The 23,593-nt window shown below is 41.1% G+C and overlaps 1 protein-coding gene across 1 annotated transcript in view; it reads left to right on the top strand.

The window, feature by feature from the left end:
- Window positions 1-23,593, top strand: part of RAPGEF5 (Rap guanine nucleotide exchange factor 5) — a 201,137-nt gene that overhangs the window by 168,773 nt on the left and 8,771 nt on the right. The window contains exons 18-24 of the mRNA XM_016159524.2: window positions 1,822-1,919; window positions 5,031-5,153; window positions 6,888-7,066; window positions 11,872-11,962; window positions 14,986-15,036; window positions 15,830-15,917; window positions 20,734-20,798. Coding sequence (XP_016015010.2) covers window positions 1,822-1,919; window positions 5,031-5,153; window positions 6,888-7,066; window positions 11,872-11,962; window positions 14,986-15,036; window positions 15,830-15,917; window positions 20,734-20,798 — 695 coding nt within the window. The remainder of the gene's footprint in view (window positions 1-1,821; window positions 1,920-5,030; window positions 5,154-6,887; window positions 7,067-11,871; window positions 11,963-14,985; window positions 15,037-15,829; window positions 15,918-20,733; window positions 20,799-23,593) is intronic.

Genomic DNA, 23,593 nt, shown 5'->3' with positions numbered 1-23,593 from the left:
TCCTTGCTCTAGTTACATAATTTCAATAGTGTTTTAAATACTACTTCAAAATGAAATGACAATGCGTGCTACTGTTATTTTGTCAAAAAATTTTAAAGATGTTGGCAGTTTGTAGGTTTTGTGGATTTCTCTAAAAGGCCTGATACTGTTATCCTCGTAGCTTTCAGTAGGTTTTTAGCTATTTTGTATCCACAGTGGTTATAGAGAACAGCAACCTACCCAGTTGTTCAGAGATCAAAATTCTGTCAGCTTTAATCTTTTATAGCATAGTGACAAACCCAAATATAAGAAAAAAGTCTTAACAAATGGAAGAATTACTGTCAGAAAGCCATGGTCTTTTATTCCACGCCAAGGGTTGAATGGCTCTCATAAATTCAGGTTTAAGGTGTATATGGGCACCCAGAGGGTTGCAAGAAATCGTAGCTACACAAAGAGGGAGGATATGAAAGAATGTCAGAGCCCAGCCATGTGGGACCATTTAGTATACGTGTCAACAGCTGGACCTGACAGTACTATTGATCTTTGTAATGCTGGGCCATAAAGTATATATTAGATTATCATTTGCGTACCCTGTATTAAGCAGAAATGTTCAAAACGAAACTTGGCATTTGAACTGATTAAGTTTTCTAGAAAAAGAATGTAGAAAATGTCATTTTTCAACCACGCTGGATAACTAAAGGGCTGCTTTAGGAGAGGCTGATTGTATTACAGTGCTTTGTAGTTAGGAGGAGGACATTTTTCTATGAAGAAGGAATACCCTTCTTATAAGAGAGCTCCAACAATGACAGAAAAATGGTTGAAGGATAGTGCCAATTTGCAATAAAGGAAATAAGATAGAAGAAGAATATATGAAAAAATTCAGCTTCACTTGTAGTCAAGAAATACAAAACAAACTGTGACTCTGTTTTTGGTTTCAACCAAATAGCAAACCTACCCAAAGTAATGATCGGTGTTGGTCAGTTTAAGAATTGGAAACCAGTTTGGTAGTTTGCATCGAAAACTTTAAAAATATTCATTCCCTTTGAGCCAGTAATTCCAGTACTGGGAATCTATCTCAAGAAAATCATCTATAAGCAGCAAAAGATTTATGCACAAGGATGTTGACTTCAGCATTATGTATTATGGCTGCTATAATAATAGATCCCATTTGTTAAGCCCTAGGACTATGTCAGGCCCCATGTTAGTATTTAGAGCATACCTTGCTATCTAATTTATATGACCAAAAAAATGGAATAGTTAAATGTTCAACAATAGCAGAAAGATTAAATGATGGTATAATGGACTGTTATGTAATCAAACATGACATATAAATAATTTTGGCAAGTGGTTAAGTGTTTATAATAAAATCAAAACATGAAACCACATATGGAATAATAGCAAATAACAGCAAATACATATGCATAAGTATGTATGTATATGTGTAAATAATTTCTCCTATATGTATGTGTGAACACACACACCCTCTTACATAAAGATCGGAACAAAAATACACCCAAATGTCAACCAATATTACCATCATATGGTTATCTCAGAGTGATCGGATTATGAGTGAATTTTACTTTCCCCCCTAAACTGTTCTGTGTTCCAACAAATAGCTAAATATTATAAGAAAGAATCCCAAATGGATTTTACTTTATGGATAATAAGCAGTGATGTCCATGGTCCTGCTGGTATTGTAGAGAGTATGCAAAACTGAATTAAATCTACTTTACGTCCTATTTACATTTAAATATTTTTCTTTGACAAGTTTTACTCTTTAGATGTACCTTGCATGCCTGCTGCTGTTCTCGTGTTTCTAATTATTCTTTTTTTTAAATAAAGAAAAGCACGAACTTCAGCCTAATGACTTGGCCATCTCCAAACCCCTGGACGCAGCCGGTCGGATGCATGTCTACCGGAAAGATCTGGCTGACACTCTGGTGAGGACCTTTGACCTTGTACTTGAAACACAGACACAAGTGTCAGGCTAAAACATACTTTTGTGTGTTTTATAATGAAAGTTAGCAAAATGTGTTGAAATATTTCCTCCTCTAGCCAACAATACATTTGTCAAAAACACTACTTTTGCAAATCAAAGACACATGACTTTGAGGAATTCCAAACCCTTCCTAAGTCAAACCCAGCTTTTCTCTCTGAGCCCCCGAAACAAGGGTTCTGAGGAAAGCGACTCCCTCTCCAATGAAATCGTAACTCCATGTTTCCTTTTCTTGTGTATTGCTGGAGGTCAGGCTGAGAGATGCAACCTGTGTGGTTTTGAAGGGAAAGAGATTCTGTCCTTTATTTCTTTCTGTTTGGTGCATGTGGAGTGTACCCTTCCCCCAAAGAAAGGGCAGAGTGTCTGCCTTCTTTGTGTGGGAATGGGCTTGTCACAAAGTGACATCGGATGCCACTATAGAGTAAAAGTGTGAAGAAGTGTAAAACCCATACTGTAAGTTCTTTCAGTTCAAATTTAAGAACATTGATATCTAAGTAGATGACCTGTTGTTTCTGAAAACCTTGGTCTCATGGCTACTTTCCAAATGGTCAGATCGGGCCTCTGGTCCATCACCCATGAAAAGCAGGCTTTAGCAGACTGTGATAGTACCATCTAGACTCATGATCTCATCTTCGCTGGCCTGAGTCTTTCTAGCTGTCTCCTGCTGTCTGTACGATAGAGGAAATGTATTTACCATGCAGATAAACCAAAGCTGCTTGCTTATCGCAAAATATTTTATGCTTATAATTAAAAAATTATTATCTATATGCTATCAAGCCATCATAGTACTAGTCACTGTCATTGTTTAGAGTTATTACCAGACATATATGTGCCGAGTAACTTACATCCAGTATCTCATTTAACATTCCCAGTCACCTTGTGGAGTTCAGAGAGGCCGAATGACACTCTAGCTTCCTATAGCCAGGTAGAGGACAGTGCTAGAATTTCAGTCCAATGACGTTTAACTCTAGAGCTCCTGCACTTTCCTTTCAATTGGACATGACGTGGGAGAAAAGGAGAGGGAATCCCGTTGTCTTACTTGGGCCCCTCTGGTTCTGAGTGCCCTTCGGCAGGTCGCTGGTCCTGTGTCTGCACATGATGTAACCCTGTCAGTGAAACATGACAAACCGGGTGCTGCATAGCATCTTAGAGTAAACGATGAGGTTGATTTGCCTTTGCCCCTCCCCACGAAGGAGGACGATATAGCATGTAGCCGCGGAGGCTCTTGCCGATAGAAGGAATCTTCACTCTAATTGTCTTCAGTCTCTCCTCCCCCGTGCCACACTTCTCATGCAGTTCCCATGTATGCTTTCCCGGAGCTCCCTTCTCCACTGTCCAGGGCCAGCTTCAGGAGAGTAGAAGGCAGGCCTGAGGCAATGTCTTAATGAAATAAACGGGCGCTAGGAAGTGTGTCCCAAGATGAGCCAGGTGCCATCCTGACCTCAAAAAATTTCCCCATTGGAACCATAGCTTTAGGTGTTTCATCTCCAAAATATTTCAGTTGAGATGGACATTGCGAGGGAAGAATAACACGTGAAGCCATTCGTCTCCGCTATCTTTGCATATAGATTAGTTAATCTTAAAAAATAGGAATTTGAGTCCTGAATGGATGGAATGGAGAAATACGGTATTGCTTGGAGAGGACGGTGCAACCTGGAATAAGCCGAGGGCAGTACCAAGGGAAAGGGGCGCGTATTTAGGGAGAAAGTGGGGGAGGAGTGAAAAAAACAAGTGAAAATATCCCTGCACCACCAAATCAGCGAGCTGAGATCTGTGTTCCTTCCCAATTTGTGGCTCTCCCTCTGAATGTCTGCAGTTCAACAGAGTGTCCCCTCCGGTCCCAACCGAGCCAGACCAGTCAGTCTCTGGGAAGCCTCGGCTTGCCCCGCCACCGCGACACCTCAGTGTCTGCACACGCATCCATTCGGTCTGCACTTACTGAGCTCTACCCTGCGTCCCACTCTGAGGACACAGGGACGATTGGTACTTTGACCTGCTCTGCACAGAATCAGGTCTGCAGGAAAGTTCTGCAAGGGTCTTTTGTCATTCCCTTTTTTATTTATTTTTTAATTAGGAAAGCTTTTGAAGTGTAAACATTCTAAAATGCAAATAATTCATTTTACAGTTTAGAAATAGAGATTACTTACTATTTGGGATCTGAAATAATCCCTTTATCCTGCTATGTCATTTATTTTTGCAAAGTCCCATTCTTGTATTTCCAACTCACTAGCTATTCTAACATCTTTCACTATTTAAGTCTAACCCCTCAAATGGGAGCATTTATGTTTTAATTGGAAAAAAATCAAAAATTTTGAAAAGATACCGAATAATTTTTAATACATTTGACAGTAGATTTAAAGTTGTAGTGGCATTTAATAATTTCATGCCAGATTTTAAGGAAATACCATCACTAAGCTGATACCTGTTTGTGCAGGGAAAGCAATTGGTGCTTAAAATACTAATCTATTTTAGGATCATTTATACTGTGGAGTATAAATGAAATAACTTTTATTTTTTATTTCACATTTAATTTTTTTTTCTTTCTTTTTTTTTTTTTTTTTTTTTTTTTTTTTTTTTTTTTTTTTTGCTTTTCACGAGCATTTTAATAAAATTTGCAAACATGTGTCTGGGATGAGACTCATTAAACACATTTCCTGTAAAAGCCATGTCTGTCTTTATTGAAGTGCACCCTGACATTTCTTTTGTTTGTTTTTATACTAACCCTGCTGGCACATGAATTCTTACCAGAAGCCAAAGTGACTTCAGGGCTTTCATTTTCATTATGCCGTCTGCCCAGACAGTGTTTTATAATCAGATTTGTGTGTGCATGTATGTGGTCGGGGGGAGGCGCACTCATTGATCACATTCTGCTGTGTCCAAGGCTGTTTCCCAAATTGGCTATAACTCACTGAAGGTGAAAAGACCAGGGAAAATATTAAGTGCCCTCAGACAAGATTGCTTTTCTAATCTGGGTTTTTAGCGCCTTTGTGTGGCCAGCCAATTCAGTGCCAAACTTCCGGGAATTACCGAGGGTCCTTTTGCTTCTGTTGTTTAGAACCCGTTGGCAGAAAATGAGGAATCACAGCAAAGGTCGATGAGGATTTTGGGAATGAACACTTGGGATCTCGCTCTGGAATTAATGAATTTTGATTGGTGTCTCTTCAATTCAATTCACGAGGTAAGGAGTGAGAAGATCAAGTAAACGCTAGTGCTATTTTAATTGCAAATTCTTTCCAAAGAATATTTATGGGTGTGACTAGGTTTTTAAAAGATGGTGATATAGTTATGTTAGGGTCCCATGGTCCAAAAAGATATTTGGGTTCTTTCAACATATCGAAAGACTGACCCAGTGCTTGGAAAATCAGAATACGTAATCATACTTTATTTGCTCCTAGTTCAAAATGTTTGAGTAATGTAATGTAAGCATGCCATATTTTTATATGTATAATACATATATGTGTGTGTAATATATATGAATTAGTAATGGGGTGAAAGAGCCACTTTGCATTTGATACCTTTGATTTTTATATTTTAATTTTTCTCATGACGTTTACGGTAGTTATACAAGAATCATATTTAACTTTATGTGTATAAGTGTGTGTGCACACACATGCCCACACACCCTTACACACACCCTTTTACTTAGGAACATTCTATAAATTTAGTTTTTGCTGCAAGACTTCAAGTACTTTCTTGAAAATTTTGAAATATATTTCAAATTCTTTTGTCCATCAACTTCTCTGTTGAAGACAGCTTATAACATTTATAAAACAATAGATTATGGGCCAAATGCTACTGATAACTAAGAGATAAATTTAGACCGTGGAAAGGTTTACAGGAATCAGAAGATGAAAAATATGACAGTTCTATGCAACCGTATGTTGCATTTGGTTTGCCATATTGTGAAATGGTTCGTTATGAAATGGCCTTTCCATCTGAAGACGTTCACGCCCAAACTAAAAGTCCTTGAGCTTCACTTTCATTTTGGGATGGTTCTTAATTGTCCTCATATTTTCTCATTAAATTTCCAACATGGTGATCTAAATTTGAGCAAGTAGTGAATTTATTCAAGCTAAATGACCTATAACTTTGGAAATGTTAATAGAATGAGATGTGTCCCTGCTTATGCAGTGGGAAAATGTGAATTACCTCTGTAAATACACATATACACACATGTGCATGCACACGCGTACGCACACATACACCTCCACTTAGAAACAAATCTATTTATTTACGATCTATCTACAGATAGTAAATAGTTCCTGGTCCTATTCATTTTTGTAAGTTTTGGACCTTGCCCAAATCCCACTCTTTCTGTTTATGACTTGATACTACCTTAGATCAGTGATTCTCAAAGAGTGGGTATCCAGACCAACATTATCAGCACCACCTGGAAATTGGTTAGAAATGTAAACTTTTGTCCCTAGACCAGCTGAATCAGAAACTCAGTGGGGGAGGGGACAGCAGTCTGTGGTTTAACAGGCCTCCAGGTGATCTTGATTCACACTAAAATTTGAGAACCGTGTTTAGAGAATTTACCTGTGAGGGTCTAAGGTGCATCTTAGCAAATACTAGTAATAATTTTCATTTACTACTTGCCAGTATAGCAACTTTAAGAAGTCTATGTTTGACCCAGCCTATGATTTAAACTTTAGAGTGTCTTAAGTTTTCATGGGCAGGTGTCATCCTTATATTCCAAAATATTACATTTATATAAAGAGTCCAAGTGAACATTATTTAAGGGGGCATCTTTAAAATTAAAGATAAATTGTTTCAAATTAAAGTTTTGTTATTTGTTATATTCTGGATATGAGAGTGACTACCTGAAATAGCTCTTAAACATGGACTGAATTTTGTATCAACCTGACTTAGTGCTAAAAATAAATGCAGGCACGAATACATTTTCTTTCAGCAAGAGCTGATCTACTTCACGTTCAGCAGACAAGGGAACGGGGAGCATACTGTGAACCTCAGCCTTCTGCTCCAGAGGTGCAATGAAGTCCAGCTCTGGGTGGCCACGGAGATTCTGCTCTGCAGTCAGCTGGGCAAGCGAGTGCAGCTGGTGAAAAAATTCATCAAAATTGCCGCTCAGTGAGTTTCTAGTGGTGAAAAGTGCAATTCCTCTTGTCTACTTGTGAGAGTACATTTTTTTTTTCCTCATGATGATAAAGGTTGGGATATAAAAGTGTAATATTAAGTTAAGTGACCAAATGATTGAAAAGGTTTCTTCTTGAATATTTATATCTTCGCATCTGAAGTATTTTTATTTTAAAGCAAATGTCAGAATACCAGACCGAAGCAGTCTGCTCTGTGCCACAGAATTAATAAGCAGGCAGTGCACACATGGCCCATTCTGCAGCTAAATTACAGTGTGGCTGGGTGAGCTACATAGACTAAGAAAATAGGGGGAGTTGATGTAAGGGGGGTAAGAATCATTGAAAGTCAGGTGTATTCTGAGATTCTGCTCTTGGTTCCTTGATGGCCTACAGTTCGAACTTTACAAACTCCTTAGCAGGCTCTGCACCGGCTGGCCCCACCTGACCTCTGAACCCCACGCCATGTTGCAGCCACTCACGATGGTTGTCTCTTTCCCATGCATCCCGTCCTCCAAACCTGGACATCTGTTGTGTCTGCCAAGAAAGGCCCCTTCTATCCAGCAGCTTGTTGTCATTCTTTAAGACCCAGGTCAAATGTCACTTCCTTCCTGAAGTCCTCCCCTGACTTTCAAGTACAGGGTCAATTACTCTCTATCCCTACTTCCTACTCCTCCCGGCACACGTTGTTTTTTCCCTTTTTTAAACTTCGTTATTTATTAAACTTATCCGTTTATATAGGATGTCACTGCTGTGTTGGCCACCAGAAGACAGGGACCAACCCATTCTTACCCATCATTGTACCTGGGTGCCTGGTACAGAACTTAGTAAATACCAGCAACTCAGTAAATGGTGGTTGAATGACATTTTAGTAACTTGCTGGGAGCGTCTCTCAGAATACCAGGTCGACATCCTGAGACTGCTCTCAGGACAGCTTTCCAACAGAAGCAGACAACAGGAAACTAAAACCTTTTCTAGTTCCTTCTACCTCCTAGTCTTTCCATTTCACTTTTCCTTTGTCTTCCAAAATAGTTTTTATATCAAACAATTTTTGAGTACATGTCAGTATAATATATTGAGTCAGAAAATATGTATTGATCATTCATTATGTGCACAGATCCATGCAAGATACCGTGGGGAAATTAGACTGGGCCCATGTTGACCTAATCCCTGTCTTCGAGAAGTCTGCAATCTGCCGGCGGAGGTGGGCGGTACTTCTATAACACAAACGGCTAGTGTGTGGAAGAGAAGGGGACCAGACTGTGATGAGATCAAATTCTATTGGGGCTTTAGAGGTGGGGAAGCTCATATGCCAAGGATGTGGGACAGGAGGAGTCAAAAAACATTTGCGAAGGACCATATAAGGCTGTATTTGAATTCGGGGTAGAATTTGACAGGTAAGAATTCAAAAGAGCATACTCTTCATGGAGGTCAAATTCACTGGAGAAGGGAAGCAGAGAAGCTCAGCGGAGACAAGAGAACATGTCTGTGGTCAGCGAAAGTAACCTCACCCGGCGTGGCCCAAGTGGAGGGTGTTTGTAAGGAAGTTGTGGGAGATTGACCTGCAACGGAAGATGGGACCAAATTATAAAGGACGTTGAATTTCAGATTAGGAGTTTGGACCACATTGGGAAGGCAGTAGGGATTCACTCAAAGTTTTTGTGCAGGAAACTGATGATCAGAGTTGTCCTTCAGGAAGGTTGATTTGAAAGTAGCACACAGACTGGACCGTAAGCCAGGAGACCCCGGGAGCGGATGTTTCGTGTACTTAGGTGACAGATAATGGAAGTACCTGACTTGTTGTTCTGTGTGATTGTATAGAAGGAGAAATAGATAACAGATAAGCCTAAATCTTGGACATCTTATATGGTAAATGCTCTTTTTTTTTTTTTATTTGTCCACTACCTTCCATAATAGCCTGTGAAATACCTAAAGATAAGGTTCCGTTGGATCAAAAACATTCTTAAAATGCCAGTTACTTAGAGAAACGGGACATTAATGTTCTGAGAAGTCAAATGACACCACACAGCTAGCTCTGTTCATAGTATAGGATTATATCTGTCCTCCGGGAAATGAAATCTATTCACATCTTCTTTATATGACCCTATGATCTTGAATTATTTACAATGCTGGTCTCTATCCCTAGCCCATGGACTAGAATGCCAACAGAAACATCACGTTAAATTCCTAGTAGGAATAACCAAGGGAAAATGGTAATTTCCATGACCATGAAGTGTTTTCCTCTGCCTAAGGCATCCTATTTGCATATTCATGTTTTTCTTCTTTCTCTCCATCCCCATCCCCCACCTCTGTGGATCGAGTGGATTTTACTTTCTCACACAGACAAAGGAATGTTTGCGAAACTGGAATGTTGAGTGTCAGACAGTCTGTTCTAATCACGGAGTGAATGAAGCTTGGTAACAGGATTCCAGACTGGAATAGTATATCCAATATTTTGTACTGCATCAATTTGTCTTCTAGAGAAATCCTGACTATTCTAATTCCTTTTTCTTTTTCATAGATTCAGATGTTAGTTATGTGTGCTTTTTTATTCCAAGTATGACTGAAAAAGAGATCTGGACCAGAAAAATTGTTTACGGGGGGCTAAAAGATAAAAAAAAGATGAGGATTATATCTAAGATTCCATATAGATAAATGAGGCTGAATAAAAAGAAGAAGAAACCTTTTCATAATGAATAATAATAAAACCATAAACCCAGAAAGTCTTGGTTTCAGCTTCAGTACATGCTATCTGAAAGGCTTGCTATATACGAGGCATTTGGGTAGAATTTAAAAATCAAACATGTATAATTTAGCCTTTTAAGGAACCTAGTGGGGAATGACAGAACCAGCGGGCCCCCATCATGCTAAGGCGGGAGGATCTGGGAGTACGGGAGAGTGTCAGCATCAGACAGTCCTCTCTGGTCACAAGATCCTCAGCAGAGGAGCCCGGTGCTTCAGATTACCATGTCAGGCCGCCTCAGGAGTGTGATGTCAGAAAGGGTGCAAGTGAATGGCGAAAGTAAAGTCACGTTATTGTGACTTTAGGCACCAATGATTCTCAAAAGCAGGTGAATTTCTAAGTCATAGCCCAGAAGTATCAAGGATAGCTCACGAATAAACAAACAAGATACTTGTTAGAAAGTTGGCAGAAACTGGATGAAGGGTCCATTAGGCTGAGTTTCAGGCCCCCTTGCCTACCGGGAAACTGCAGGCGGAGTCCAAAGCCGGACAGAAAGAGGGGCAGAGCGTGCCCCGGACACACGGTGGCGAGGGGCCTGCAGGACTGCCTTCACTGGGGGATTGCGGACACTAGGCTTGGAGGCAGCAGTGCCTTTCCAGGTCTCACAAGGAATGGAAGTAGAACTTCCACATTGCTCCCAGGCAGGGCCCTCAGCTGTACTTCGGCGGTATCTGGTCCATGAGGCTGGCTTTGTGAGCAGCGCAGTTCATCAGGACCTGCCAGGGCACAGTGGCTGTGTACATTACCACACTCACAATCCAAACCATTTTCCTGGTTCAGAAGCAGATGCTCTTAAACACGCAACCTGTGTGGCTAGAAATCAGTAGTTTTGGGAGACAGAAGTTTTTAATGTGTCAAGAACCTTTAAAGTGATGGTAGCTTTTGACCACTCATGGAATGACTGGAAGTCTAAAGTAATAAAAAAAAAAAAAAATTATTTGTATCAAATTGAATTATATCAATTGAAAATAATTTAAATATCAACAGTAGGGGAGGTGAGTACACAAATTATGTAATATGTTTTTGATAAAGTGCTACATAGCCATCAGTGATGATAGCGAAGAAACAGTATATTACTGACAAAGCAAAACACAGAGTTATATATATTCCATTCCAAAATTTCATCTGAGACATTGATGGAGATGTAAGAGAAAAGATGGCATCGGGGAGAAGCTAAATTTGTTTACACTAGGTAGTTTTTCTGCACCCAGTTTAGTGCTAAGCACTTTCATATTTTTTCATATTTAATTCTCAAGTTAGGGTAACTTCTTAGTTTTAAAGACTTGCCTCAGGGGAGTAGTTTCCTCAGGTAAAGGAGCATCTAGAATTGGCAGACTGTTCTGGCCCTCCGAGAAGCCCAGTCTCCTTCTGCTATACCAAGCCCCCTCGGCTGGCTCTGAAAATCGGTGGGCTTTCGGCCAATTGAATCAAGGTCATGACTGACAGTTATGCAGAACAGACAGCCTTACCGAGTGGACAGAGCTCAACATGATCTTATTTTGCATTTTATTTTCTTTTTTCTTTAAATGAGAAATGTGGGGCAGTATCCCCTATTATATAGGCCATGTTTTAAATATATACATCACACAATAACAATTTTGTTGATCATAAAGAAAATACGTCTAAATGTCATGAGAGGTGAGAGAGGCTCATCTGCCAAAAAATCATAGATGGGATACTGATGAAAGAGACAGGACAAGGCAGCCGTTATAGAGCGTGGAGTATAAAGAAACATGAATTTGAGAGTTTTCAGCTAAAATTATAGATCCATCCAAAATAGATTTTTAAAAAGGAGGAGTCTTTTAACTTGTCAAAAACAGAGATCTTCTCCTAAAGGTAAAGACGGGCTGAAGCATTTGGAATCATTTGTGGTAGAAACAGTGGAGGGGCACCATCTCCCACAGGGGCTGTCAAGGGTGTGGGGACTGTGGGGCAGAGTTCAGCCCTACCCTGGAGGTTGAACTCTGTGACCTCAGGGAATGGTTTCAGCTGTATCTTTTGTGGTCGTCTGGAGAGAAGATGTTGCCTCAAAGTGCCTTCTGCTTCCTTTTATTCCATAGCTGCAAAGCCCAGAGAAACCTGAATTCTTTCTTCGCTATTGTGATGGGTCTCAACACAGCTTCCGTCAGCCGACTGTCACAGACCTGGGAGGTGAGACTTGGGGGTCTGCGGGGGAGAAGGAAGTAGGAGGGACAGGTAAAACCGAATAGGAAACGGTCCAGCAAAAAGCCTTTATTTAAAATACGTAAATTGTTGTATGTGGTTTAAATAAAATAAGTGCTATTAGAAAAAACATGTTAAAAAATAATGTGTCAGGTCTGTAGGGACTATTTTGATCAAATGGTCTTCAGAATGGTTTTGTAATATCTGTGAAAGAGATGAAAATTGTAAAGTATTCGCCAGCTGGAATTAGCCTTGCTCTGCTCCCATGAGCTGGGCTACAGTTCCACGGTGATTCTCTCCAAAGCTAACCTGGTGATGACTCAGGTGCAGCCAGAAGCCAGCTGGCTGAGAGGCTAATGAATTAAGCTTCCGGGCCCCTCACTTGCTTGGCCCTTGGCAGTGTCTTCACATGGGTGATGGCTATCTTTGTAAACTTTGCAAAAGTCAAGTAATTTTGCATCGTTCTTCTTAAAGATGGCCCTCAAAATGAGTTTTAGGCCTTCTGAATCCTGTCTCTGCCTCTGTCCGTGTTGCATGATGAAGGCCGCTCCAGCCTCCGAGAGGGACCCAGCACGTTAGCACATGGGCTCAAGGCTCTATGTGGAAAGCAGGGACACTGGGGCGCCCCTCTCCTTAGCCAGGCACAGGCGTAGGGCCCTCTGCCTCTCCCCATCCCCATCGCCTTGTTCCCTTCGGCTTCATTTCCTTCTCTCTTCCTTCCCTACTGACGGCTCCTTCACTGCGGGCACCGTTTCTCTCCCTGCTTTCTTCCCCCTCAGCCTGCACGTGGCTCACTGCCATCTCCTCAGCCTCTCTCCAGCCTGCTCAGATTCAGCTCCCATCAGCTCTGCTGCATTCTCTTCACGTTCTCAATTCAGACTCCCACGAGAGAGAAGGAGTTAGGCGAACTTTTTTTTTTTTTTTTTTTTTTTTTTTTTGCATTAGGTCTCAGCATAGGTCTTTGGGCAACTACAGATACACTTTTCGTAAGTCAGGGTCACACTCTGATGGAATGCTCTGTGGTACCTGAGGGTCAGGGTCAGTGTCAGTGATCTTTAAAGGGGTTCAAAAGAAATGAAAGGCCTGCCTGCTCTGGGTAAGCAAACAGGACCATGTGTGCACGTCGTGAGATCAAAGGAGGTGGGTAACTGACACCCCCATTGATCAGAAGAGGGAGAAAACAAATGGCTAGCAAGGGCCGGGGGAGAGTGGCATTTGAATTAAACCCGGGAAGAACGTTTCGTTGGCAACAATTGAGAAGAGGAATAATTCAATTAAATTCAGATAGCATGCATTTCACGAGCATGTGCATTGCCTACTGTGAGCAAGGCCCTGCATCATCACCATAGCAGATAGAAAAGAGGTCAGACAAATGAGAACAGAATGTGCTCTGATGAAGGAGGTCTTGAACCAAGTCTGGTGGGAACACAAGAAGCAAGTGGAGGCGCTCACTCTGCGTTAGGGAAGCGGGGAAGACTAACGAGAAGCCCTGAGTATCACGGTGTTGGAGGTTGAGTTGGGAGTTCCTGGGCCGTTGGGGTGCACATCCCGAGCAGAGGTGACCACAGGATCTCTAGGCCCTGGGACAAGTGATCATAGTATTTTAAATGGACAATATAGGGAAAGAAGTAGCTTTGAGGATCTAGAATGGTTCAGCAAATTTTGGGGATAAAGGGCCAGACAGTAAATATTTTTTGTCTGTGTAGGCCATGTGGTCTCTTTTGCAAAGACTCAACCCTGCCACTGTAGTGCAAGAGCAGCCATGATTAATATATAAATGAATGGGCATGGTAGTGTTTTAATAAAACTTTATTTGCACAAGCATGTGGTGAGCCAGATTTGGCCCATGGCTGACCCCTGGAGCAGATCAGTTTGGCTTTAGATGTGTGGAGCTCAAGGTGCCACTGGCCATTCGTGTGGAATGTCCCAGAGACTAAGACGTGCAGTTCAGAAGAGTGATTAGAACCAGTCGCAGATATCTGCATTTTATTTTTTGTCATTTCATTTGTCCTTCATTCATTAACAAATGTGTCTGCGTACATGACATTAGTTTCCAAATAGATTAAACTGTTCGCTGTGATAAACCGAGTCCAGATACAAAATCGTCAAATCGAAAAGTCTATTTCTAAATAACTTAGAAGTCCAACAATTGTGGGTTTTGCCTCCTTATTTTGTTTCGTTTTGGAAACGAAGTCCTACCAGTATCTTTTGGAATATTGCGGTTAGCGCTAATAGCTGGAATTCGTGAAGCACCGTCCACTTTTTACGAGTCTGTCAGTCAGAGAGCTTGGAGAGACTCACCCACCCACCACAGCTAGAAAGGGGCAGAGTCGGAACGCAAGTTCACACTGACTTCTCACTATGTCAGTACGAAAGGCATCCCGTTTCTCGCTTCTCCGTGTTAACGGCAAGCTGGACAATGCCAAACTCTTCTTTTTTAGGCCTGAACTTCTATTTGGGAATATGGCATATGTTTCCATTTTCCATGCCACCCCTCAGTGTGGTTGATCTTTATAATTCAGTGATTCGGCCCATTAAAGTGCAGGCTTCGCCATTTAAGGTTTTCATGGCCTTTCACTATTTAGCCCTCTGCTGCGAAACATAATTATATCATTTATACAAAAAAAAAAAAAATGTCAACCAACCTTATCATTTCCCAAGAACAAGATTATTGAAGAAGATGAGAGCATTCACGAAAGGTGGGACATGGAAACGAAATCCGAGTTTTTATTAGAAAATCACCAGTGTGTGGAATATTTAACCAGCTAAGTTCCTGAGTCATGTGGCCGTTATTTATTTTAAACTGTTTGTAGCCACATTCCCAAGGAATGTCACATTAAAGGATGATGAAAATTGCCTCATGAGAAGCAATTAGGGTACAACCAGATGATAGATGTTTTTATGTTTGGAAGCGTGACACACGTAAGCACCAACTTAATCAAAACTCCCCTTGTTGCCTCTCAAAATAACTGACTTCTTTAACCATTTCTTTTTTGTTTGTTTGTTTTTAGAAAATCCCTGGGAAGTTTAAGAAACTTTTCTCTGAACTTGAAAGTTTAACAGTAAGTTGCTGAGCCAGATGGGACTCATTCTGCAAATTAATCGCTAGTGTCTAATTTCCTTCTAGAGTCCAGGGGTTGGTATCTGCACTCCATCGGGTCATGTAGCTTAGAAGAATTCACTTGGATAGGAAAGTTTAACTTTGCTTCTTACAGACTGAAGCAAGTTCATGGTCAGTGCTTCCTCCTCTTCACGGAAAAATGTGAGAATGGTCCTTTTGGTACGATTTTCAGAAGGCAGATTTTTAATATAATCCATTTTAAAACCCAAGAAATTAATTGGTATTAACTTAGTGTGTAGTCAGTGTCTTAGGCATTATTCTTTAATTGTTTTTCTCCTTTTTACCATTTCTTAGGTTTAGGTAGAATATGTATAGTTTCTTTCAGAACAGTAAGACAGTGTTCTCTCGTTTACTCTGCATTGTCTGTGCAGTGTGAGGGTGGTTTGCGGTGTGCTTAACAAAATACCCTGGGGTTACCTCATGATCAGAATTATGCAGAGGAAACTGTACTTAAAGAACCCATTTAAGGAAAATAATAGGGCAATCAAAAAGCGTCTCTCTTTTGCAGTCATTTCCCATTATTGTACACCAATAACTTGGCTTTTATTCATTGCCTTGATTTCCTGCCCTAATTTAGTGAGTTTATTTTCCAAGGAAACCTTTATCTACTTAGTTCTTAGGAAGATCCTCTCGATAGCTAAATCATTTTCAAGTATTATAGCAAAAGTGGATTTACAGTCGTTTCTGTGGCACATTGATTTTTCTTTCTCTTTGTAATCTGCTTGGTTCGGCAGGATCCTTCCCTGAATCACAAAGCCTACAGAGATGCATTCAAAAAGATGAAGCCGCCTAAAATCCCTTTCATGCCCTTATTGCTTAAAGGTAACGATTTTTTTTTTCTTTTATGCTGTATAATTTCATCTTCCAGAAATGGCTCATTGTAATTATAGAAAACTGAAAAGAAAAAAAGGACTCTCGGTTTATCTCTTTAATGTTGCCATTCAGACCTTACTGTTTTTGCTTGCGATTGTTTTCAAATGCTCAGTTATTTCTGAGGTACCTAAAATACTTAACTGTACTCGAGCTACCATCAAAGGATTTTCTCTTGACTCGCAAAAGTTAGGGCTGAAAACTTTCCTGTTTTTATTTTACTCTGCTTCTAAGGGCTGTTTTATTTTCTCTTGAGTTTACAGTCCAACTAAGAATAGGTTGGCGTAAACAATCAAAAATGGTGATTGAACATGCACTATGTTTGCAACCTAAGTTTCAGAGATACAGCCCGCAGCCTGCTGCTGTGTGAGAAATACCTTTGGTTAACACAAGTAACATAGTGGATGGATATTACTGGTCGAGAAACATACGTTCTTCTTTCCCAGAGTGGAGCACATTTGGGAAAGTCTGTGACAGCTCCATGTTCACCTACGGACTTTTCTTCTGTAGAACAGCTAATAATTCATCATGAAACATGTTAGTTAAATTTACTAATGGAATCTCAGTGGTCTCCTTCAAACCAAAGGAATTCATATTAATCTGGCCTGCGCTCCTGACATTCGGTATCCATTGTACTGTGTGCTTTCCAGCGGAAAGGGGTTTGGTCAGTTTGATTAGCCATATTTTGATCCTTTCCAAAGGATTTTATAGGAATCCTCTTTTATATAGCCTTTGCTTTTCAGAGGCTTTTAACTTATGCTGGGTCAGGCACCAATGACAGGACCCATCATGTGATTTTGGAAATGAGTTTACCTAGGAACTGGGTTGTTGGTTGGCCTGGCCATCTTCCTCCTCCACCTTCCCGCATTTACTGGCCACACTGGCAGTGAAGCTGATATTCCCTCCTAGGCATCTCACAAGAACAGCCAGAGCTTGGAGAATTACTGAGCTGCTGTTCATGCCTGCAGCCTCCTCATTTAGTCTTCATCTAGTGTAAAGCAAGAATCTCTGTGAAATAATAACCTAGTAGGACAAAGGCGCGCAGTTACTTCGTTCAAGCTGAAAAGATTCCGCTAAACATAAATGGATGAAATGAGGAGAGATTGTAATGCCAAAGGAACAATTTAAAAATTCATTCGATTCTTCATATTTATTTCCTTTGAAGATAAATTTATTGAGGCTTATATTTTTATTTGCAAAATGAAACACCTTCAACTGGAAAGTAGGGGTGGCAGGTGCAAAGTAACATTAGAATCATTTAGTCACAAATAGGAAAAGTAAGAAGTGAGGACAGATCTTGGAAAGGAATTGATGTTAGGAATTAAAAATTCTGAAAAAATAAAAAATTTTAAAGTAATAAGAAATTCGCTGACAGTGCCCCTTTAACTTAATTAGATGGGAGTAAAGCTTTCTGCTATATTTTAGTTGTTTTCTCCCCAAAAATATTTAATATAGCCAAGTGTCTCACCCATCTTAGCTTGTATGCAATTTTCTGCTCTTCTGAGTTCTAGACATTTTTGGTGGCAGCACAACAAATTTTCCTTTTTTTCTACTGAAAAAACATTTACTCTAGTAAAAATTTGGTCTAGTATATTAAACAATTTTTTATTGGAAGCTTTCTTGAGTTTAAGTAAACACCTATTTTTCATTTACCTAAATTTTTGTCATTATAAAAATAAACATCATTAGCACTCTATTATTGTATTTAAAGGTAACATTTTTGTCCGAAATAACTTCCAATGGAAAATAGGACAAAAATTTGAAATGCGTATATATCATGCCTTAGGTAAGACATTTTGGAAAAACTAAACATTAATTTTTAGGCTTTTTAATGCAAAATTATTCTAAAAGTTGCAACGAACCACTTTGAGGAACTAACTTTTTAATTAAAACTCTCCCCACCCCTCCCTTGTGCTTCCTACTTTGGGTTGCTTTTAGCTAGACGAGAAGGACCAAATTGAACTCCTTGGGTGCTAAGGAGGAATAGGCCTCCCATGTTTCATTTTTTGAGGTAGTCAGTGCACAGGAAGCCTGCAGATTAGCGAGTAAAAACATAACCTGAGGATCCTGGCAGCCATCAGCTGTCCTGTTTTCCAGGTGAATTTCTTGCCTTTTGATTCAGTTTCCCCTCTACAGTGGTGTGGCATCCCGTCAGAACGTGGGGCAACCCTAAATAAGTGTCAGGGAGAGGACGCAGCCGAGCAGCTGAATAGTCTGTATCTAGTAGTGTTTTCGGAGATGAGAGTCTCTTCCAACAGAATGAATAATCAACAGGTGTTTGAAGATAAACCGAGGTCCTCGTGGTGGGTTGTGTACGTATCTTAAAGTGGAGATTACTCTTGCAGTTTGTTGGGGTATTTAAATAAAAGGAATGGTGGGGTGCTTGTAGGTTTCTTCTTCCTCTTTTACTTGCCACCTCTTCAAACAGAGTCATCTCATCCGGCAGTTCTATTCTAGGGAGCATTCGGAGTGTGTTCAGATTTCTCCGGATGAAAGGGGCCTCACAGGTACTTGTTTTCCCGTACATGAACTACTCCATAGCCCACAACTTAAGTTCTAAGATCCCATTTTTTCAGCTCAGCCACCTGTTGGTTCCTCTCTCTCACACCTGCCATTCAACTGTGTCAAAATCTTCAGCCACTTGAACCCCCTGCTCCTGGGTGGCAGCCTCGTCCAGCCTCTCTTCCCTCCCCACCTGGCCAGACCCACTCTCCCTGTCTTATCCTCACGCCGGCACCAGCCTGACAGCCTGGGTCCTCACAAGAGCAGCCGTCCTCGTCAGCCAACTCATCGAGTCCCTGAGAGTTGAGGTGAAGTGAGGCCACCCAGGAAAAGGAGAGACCTAGGGCTGGAGGGATCAGATGAAGGGAGCGATGAAGGAAGCACTTTTAAGAGTGACAGAGACACCCCCTAGGCCGTAAACTCAGCAAGTCGACTGTAACCGGTTGTAAGAACTGTCCAAATCCTTTCAGCTGGTGGAGCCCCAGAGAGACACAGTGGTGAGAGGAAACTGGCGCCCTGGGCTTGAATCCTGGCTGTGACGTTTAGTGCCGTGATCATGGGTCAGCTGCGCATGTTCTTTGGACCGGAGTTTCTTCACATTCTTTCCTGCTAGGGCTTTCCCTGAGAGTTTTTTGCGAGGATTAAATGAGTTAATGCCATTTCTGATGCTGTTAAATAAACATAAGCTGTCATTATTGTCATCACCCCGCATGGTCATTCTTGGAGCATAGAAAGGAGATGACAAAGGGAAATGGACTCTGAGAGGGCGTTTGTAATCCAAATTCTCAGAGAATTAGGGGAGACTAGGTTCCCAGGTGGTGTTTAATGTAGATAGAGTGTACACGGTGCTTTATTTGCTATACAAAAAGGTAAAAAATAACTGTCGACTACTCTTTTCTAAATATTGTGTCACAGAATGAAAACTTGTAATTCTTTTCTACAAGCAAAATTACAAAAGATAATAAAATAATCAGATAGTTTGTTAGATGATGGTGTAATTGTGAGTTATTTTCCTGCAAGAATATCAGTTTAAAAAGGAAAGAAAGAAAGAAAATGAAAAGAAAAAAGCACAGGGAAATGTTGCAGTCCTTTCTGGAAGCTATGTAAGGGATGCCTTTGGGGAAGTTCATGCGTGTGTCCTGTAAACTGTGTAACCTGTGTCGCCCCCTGGTGGGCAGTCAAAGTTAGGTGGCCGAGTGTGTTGTAGGCAGGTTTATGGAGCACCTAGCTCATAATTGCCCCCTGGGAACCGGCAGAATTGTCCAGATTAAGTACAAATGCTTTCCCTTTCTCTTTGTTGGAACTTTAAGTTGTTCTTTTCTCTCTTATACATCAGGTTCCTTTGATCGATTTTTGAAAATTATTTTCGTTTGGTCGCCCTCCGTGTCTGTGATCTAACAGGATTATTTTCATGCTCTTCAAGTTGTAATGTATTTCTTACTCTGCGTCTTGTCGGTGTGGATTCCCTAATGCTCGGTCATTGGCTCTCTGATCTGAGATTCTGTGTCATCCGGGCGCAGAGTTTCAGCTGCTGTTTTTATTGTAATTAATTCCCAAATCTCTCTGTCTCTTGAGGAGGCACTTGTGTTTATTGCAACCAAAAAGGTTTGTATTTCCATATCTTCTGTCACTTTAAATGCTGTGAGGCTCAAACCAAATGTAACTGTCCCTTCCTCTGACAATGTACCTTTGTCCTACTTTCCTTAGCTTATTTTCATCAGTGACACTTTCTTCCAATTCAGCAGGGCCAGAAATCTTGCCATTTTCAAACCTGTGTCTTTCCTCACTCACTTCTGATACGAAATCAGGCACTGGCTTTGAGAAGCAAAAATCTTAATTTGAACATCGAAATCTAAATATGAACGTTTTAAGTAAAGCAGGTTCTCTATAATTCACCAGATATTAACATCCTATTGTTCCTGGATATTCTTTTTTGCTCACTGTTCTGGCCTAGAAACGTAATGGACTGGTTAAGTTATGGAATAGCATTAGTTTATATGAAGCAGGTCAAAGTCGAACACTTCAGCATAAGTGCAAAATACATGTTTGCATTAATGTTATAATTTTTCCTCCGCACACACCTTTACATTATGCCCTTTCACTTCGAATAACATACAGATTCAGTTTCAAATTGCCTTCTCATATGCCTGGAATAATCCCTAATGTTTAAGAAAAATTAATAACTTGTACTGCATCTAGACCTTGTCAGCCCTAATTCATGATCCATTTCTAATGGTACGTATATCTTTTTGTTTTTAATTTTCAGATGTAACGTTTATTCATGAAGGGAATAAAACATTTTTGGATAATCTTGTCAATTTTGAAAAGCTGGTAGGTAAACTTCATTATTTCTATGCTTTCCTTTCTTGCTCCAAGAAAAAATGGATTAAGCCCTTTCCTCCATTGACTGCATGGTGACTTCCAGGAGCTATTTGCTGCATGTTGTGCTTTGTCAATAAAATGTATTCCAATTAAAAATAAGTATGCTAGCAGGGTTTGGAGAACCAAATATAAAAATCTGCATTTTTTTTTTTTTTTGAAAAATGGAACTTCATTAGACTAACATCAGCAATTGAGTGTATGTTATTGAACCATAAATAAAAGCATAAAGGTCCTTGTCAGGACGCACTCATGCTCTCGGGGTTCAGTTTTACTGCTGTAAAGGCATCTCTGTCTTTGTCCTGGTGTGCACTGCTTCCCAGGCACGGGAGAGAGCTTTCCTTCTGGGGAGGTGTGTCCACCCCCCAATACTCCCATCTGGGATATGAAGGTAGAATTCATAGGGTCTGCATTTGAGAGGAGGGGCCACCCTTTTATCAGCCTGCGGACAGATGGTGCCAGTGTGGAGAGAGCCTACAAACTACTCACCCCACCCCACACCCCCCGCCCGCAAGAAAGAGGTCCCAGGTCAGTCCTTTCTTACAAGTTACTGAAATGCCTCTTCCTGAATTATTCCCAGGGGCTTCATCTTGCAGGGGGCTCCTCCCAGCCTTTCCTGCCAGCCTTCTCCTAGGGCAGAGGGGGAGGTGCCTGTAAGCACCGAGCACGTGTGAAACAGGAGTGTTCCAAAGAGACCCAGTGGACGGCGAGAAGAATACACTTCTGACAGATGAACTTTAGTCAGAGATTAGACTGCCCTTCATGGTTCCAAATGATGCCAGTGACCCCTGTCCATAGATCCTGACCTTTGAGTGACCTTTTTAGTGATGGTAATGGATTTCTGTGAACTCTCTCAGAAACTGACCTCTGGTCCCCTGTGTGACTGGGTCAGGCATTTGGAAGAAAGCTGAGTGAGGCGGGGGCCGCAAACCATGACCAAAGAACAGTACAAATCGGTGAATCCAAATGAGGTTTGGCATCCGACCTGTGCCTTATGAGTGCCCTGCTCTCATCATCAGGTTAACTCGCCATATATAGGCTGAGGCAGCATAGGACCACTGTACAGCTTGAAAACCCGAGCGCCTAGTCTCTGGAAGGCAGATGTCTTAGAACATCTCGCCATAGGTCCATTTTAATCATTTGAGGATGATCACTTTATGGCAAGTTATTTTTAAAGTGGATATGCCTATAACTTTTCAAGTCTCTCTGTGTACTAACTGCTTTGGAATCAGAGTTCACGTATTTTAGTTCCTGTAGTCAAACCATCACAGCCGGAAATGGTTAAAGTGTTGGCTTTTTTTGTTCTTGTTCTTTAGAGATTTGCTCTGTGTCGCTACGTAATGTTCTGAAGATCACAGGGCACCGGTTTGCAGCCAAAGGCTGTAGGCACTAACTAGTCTCTAGGCAGATTAATCCCCAGTGTTTGCTGTTAATGAAATGATTGCAGGAGTATGAAGCCTTTGGTCCACGTGTACTTCAAATCCTGGCCAACACATCGGGTTAAGAACGCCAGATAAGCTTTGGAGAGCACATGCAAAAATATGGGGTGAGGCATGGCACGCCACACGGAGTGCCCCGTAAAGGTCTAGGAAGTCCCTATGACAGTCCAGAGGGGACGTGAGAGAACAGTCGTGCTCCTATAAGCTGACTCTTGTCTGCCGTTAAAGGCGGACAGGTGGCCGACCTTCATCTCTGAAGTGAGCCAGTGGTTTAGTTAAGTTCATTGCGTAATTTTCCCTCAGATAGTGCTACCAGCGTGAGAGAACAATTCGATAAAGGCACCCGTGGGAAAGAGCAACGGAAAGATCCCTACACACGTCTCCCTTTCATCCTGGCCAGCATCTCTGGCCTTCCCCCTGCTCTCCCCAACGACCCAGGATGCCAGCTAATGTAGTCCAAGGTCTTGTTTTCATATATGCCAAGACTTCAAACTAACCATTAGGACTGAAACAAAGGAAGTCTAACTGACAGTGCTTCTATTAGGGCCAATAATTGCCTGCACCCTTCCTGCTGTAAGAAAGTTTCAGGAACTAGCAATGCATAAATAAGTAATATTCTATTTTAAATTCCTGCAGAAAATGTTTATTAAAAGGGCGGCTGGCAGATAAGTACAGCTCTACATATACTTGCACAGCAGGCACGTGCAGGCACATCTGTTCTGAAGAGAGTAGATTTTGTGTGTATTATCAGTGTGTTTCTGGTCCTCAAAGCATATGGCACTTAAGATCCGGCACACCTCACGCCGACCCCCTCCTTGCACAGAGAAGATGGGATGAAGCTGAAGTTTTCTAGAAGGACAGAAATCTATTTTATATTGGACTCAGCCCTGTGTTATACTTGGATTTGGAGAATGATACTGCATTTCCTAGCAGAGCCAGTATTTTCGAGGAATGTTTCTTAGCTAAGGACAGGGTTCCACTTAAGCAAAACCAGGATCATTTTTCACAATAATGAACCCATAGAACGTAACTGAATTAACTTGTGAGGAGCCAGTTCCTCATGATGGATATTAGCTTGAGCCAGCGAGCAGATAATTCAGTGCATTATCTTTATCTGGCTGACACAGGCCAACACGTTAAGTCAGATGACATGAAAACCCAGAAATCTTATTGGGTCTAAAACGATTTTCCATCATTCCCTCTGCTGCCTCAGCAACTCTACGTGTTTCTGTCTGAAACTATGAAATAGTGAAGAAATAAATGCTTTCCCTTTTCCTTTGACCCTCAACGTTAAGAGCATCATCTTTG

The sequence above is a fragment of the Rousettus aegyptiacus genome, unplaced genomic scaffold (genome assembly GCF_014176215.1).
Source record: "Rousettus aegyptiacus isolate mRouAeg1 unplaced genomic scaffold, mRouAeg1.p scaffold_m13_p_13, whole genome shotgun sequence".
NCBI classification, from domain to species: Eukaryota; Metazoa; Chordata; class Mammalia; order Chiroptera; family Pteropodidae; genus Rousettus; species Rousettus aegyptiacus.
This window is presented reverse-complemented; position numbering and strand designations above follow the sequence as displayed.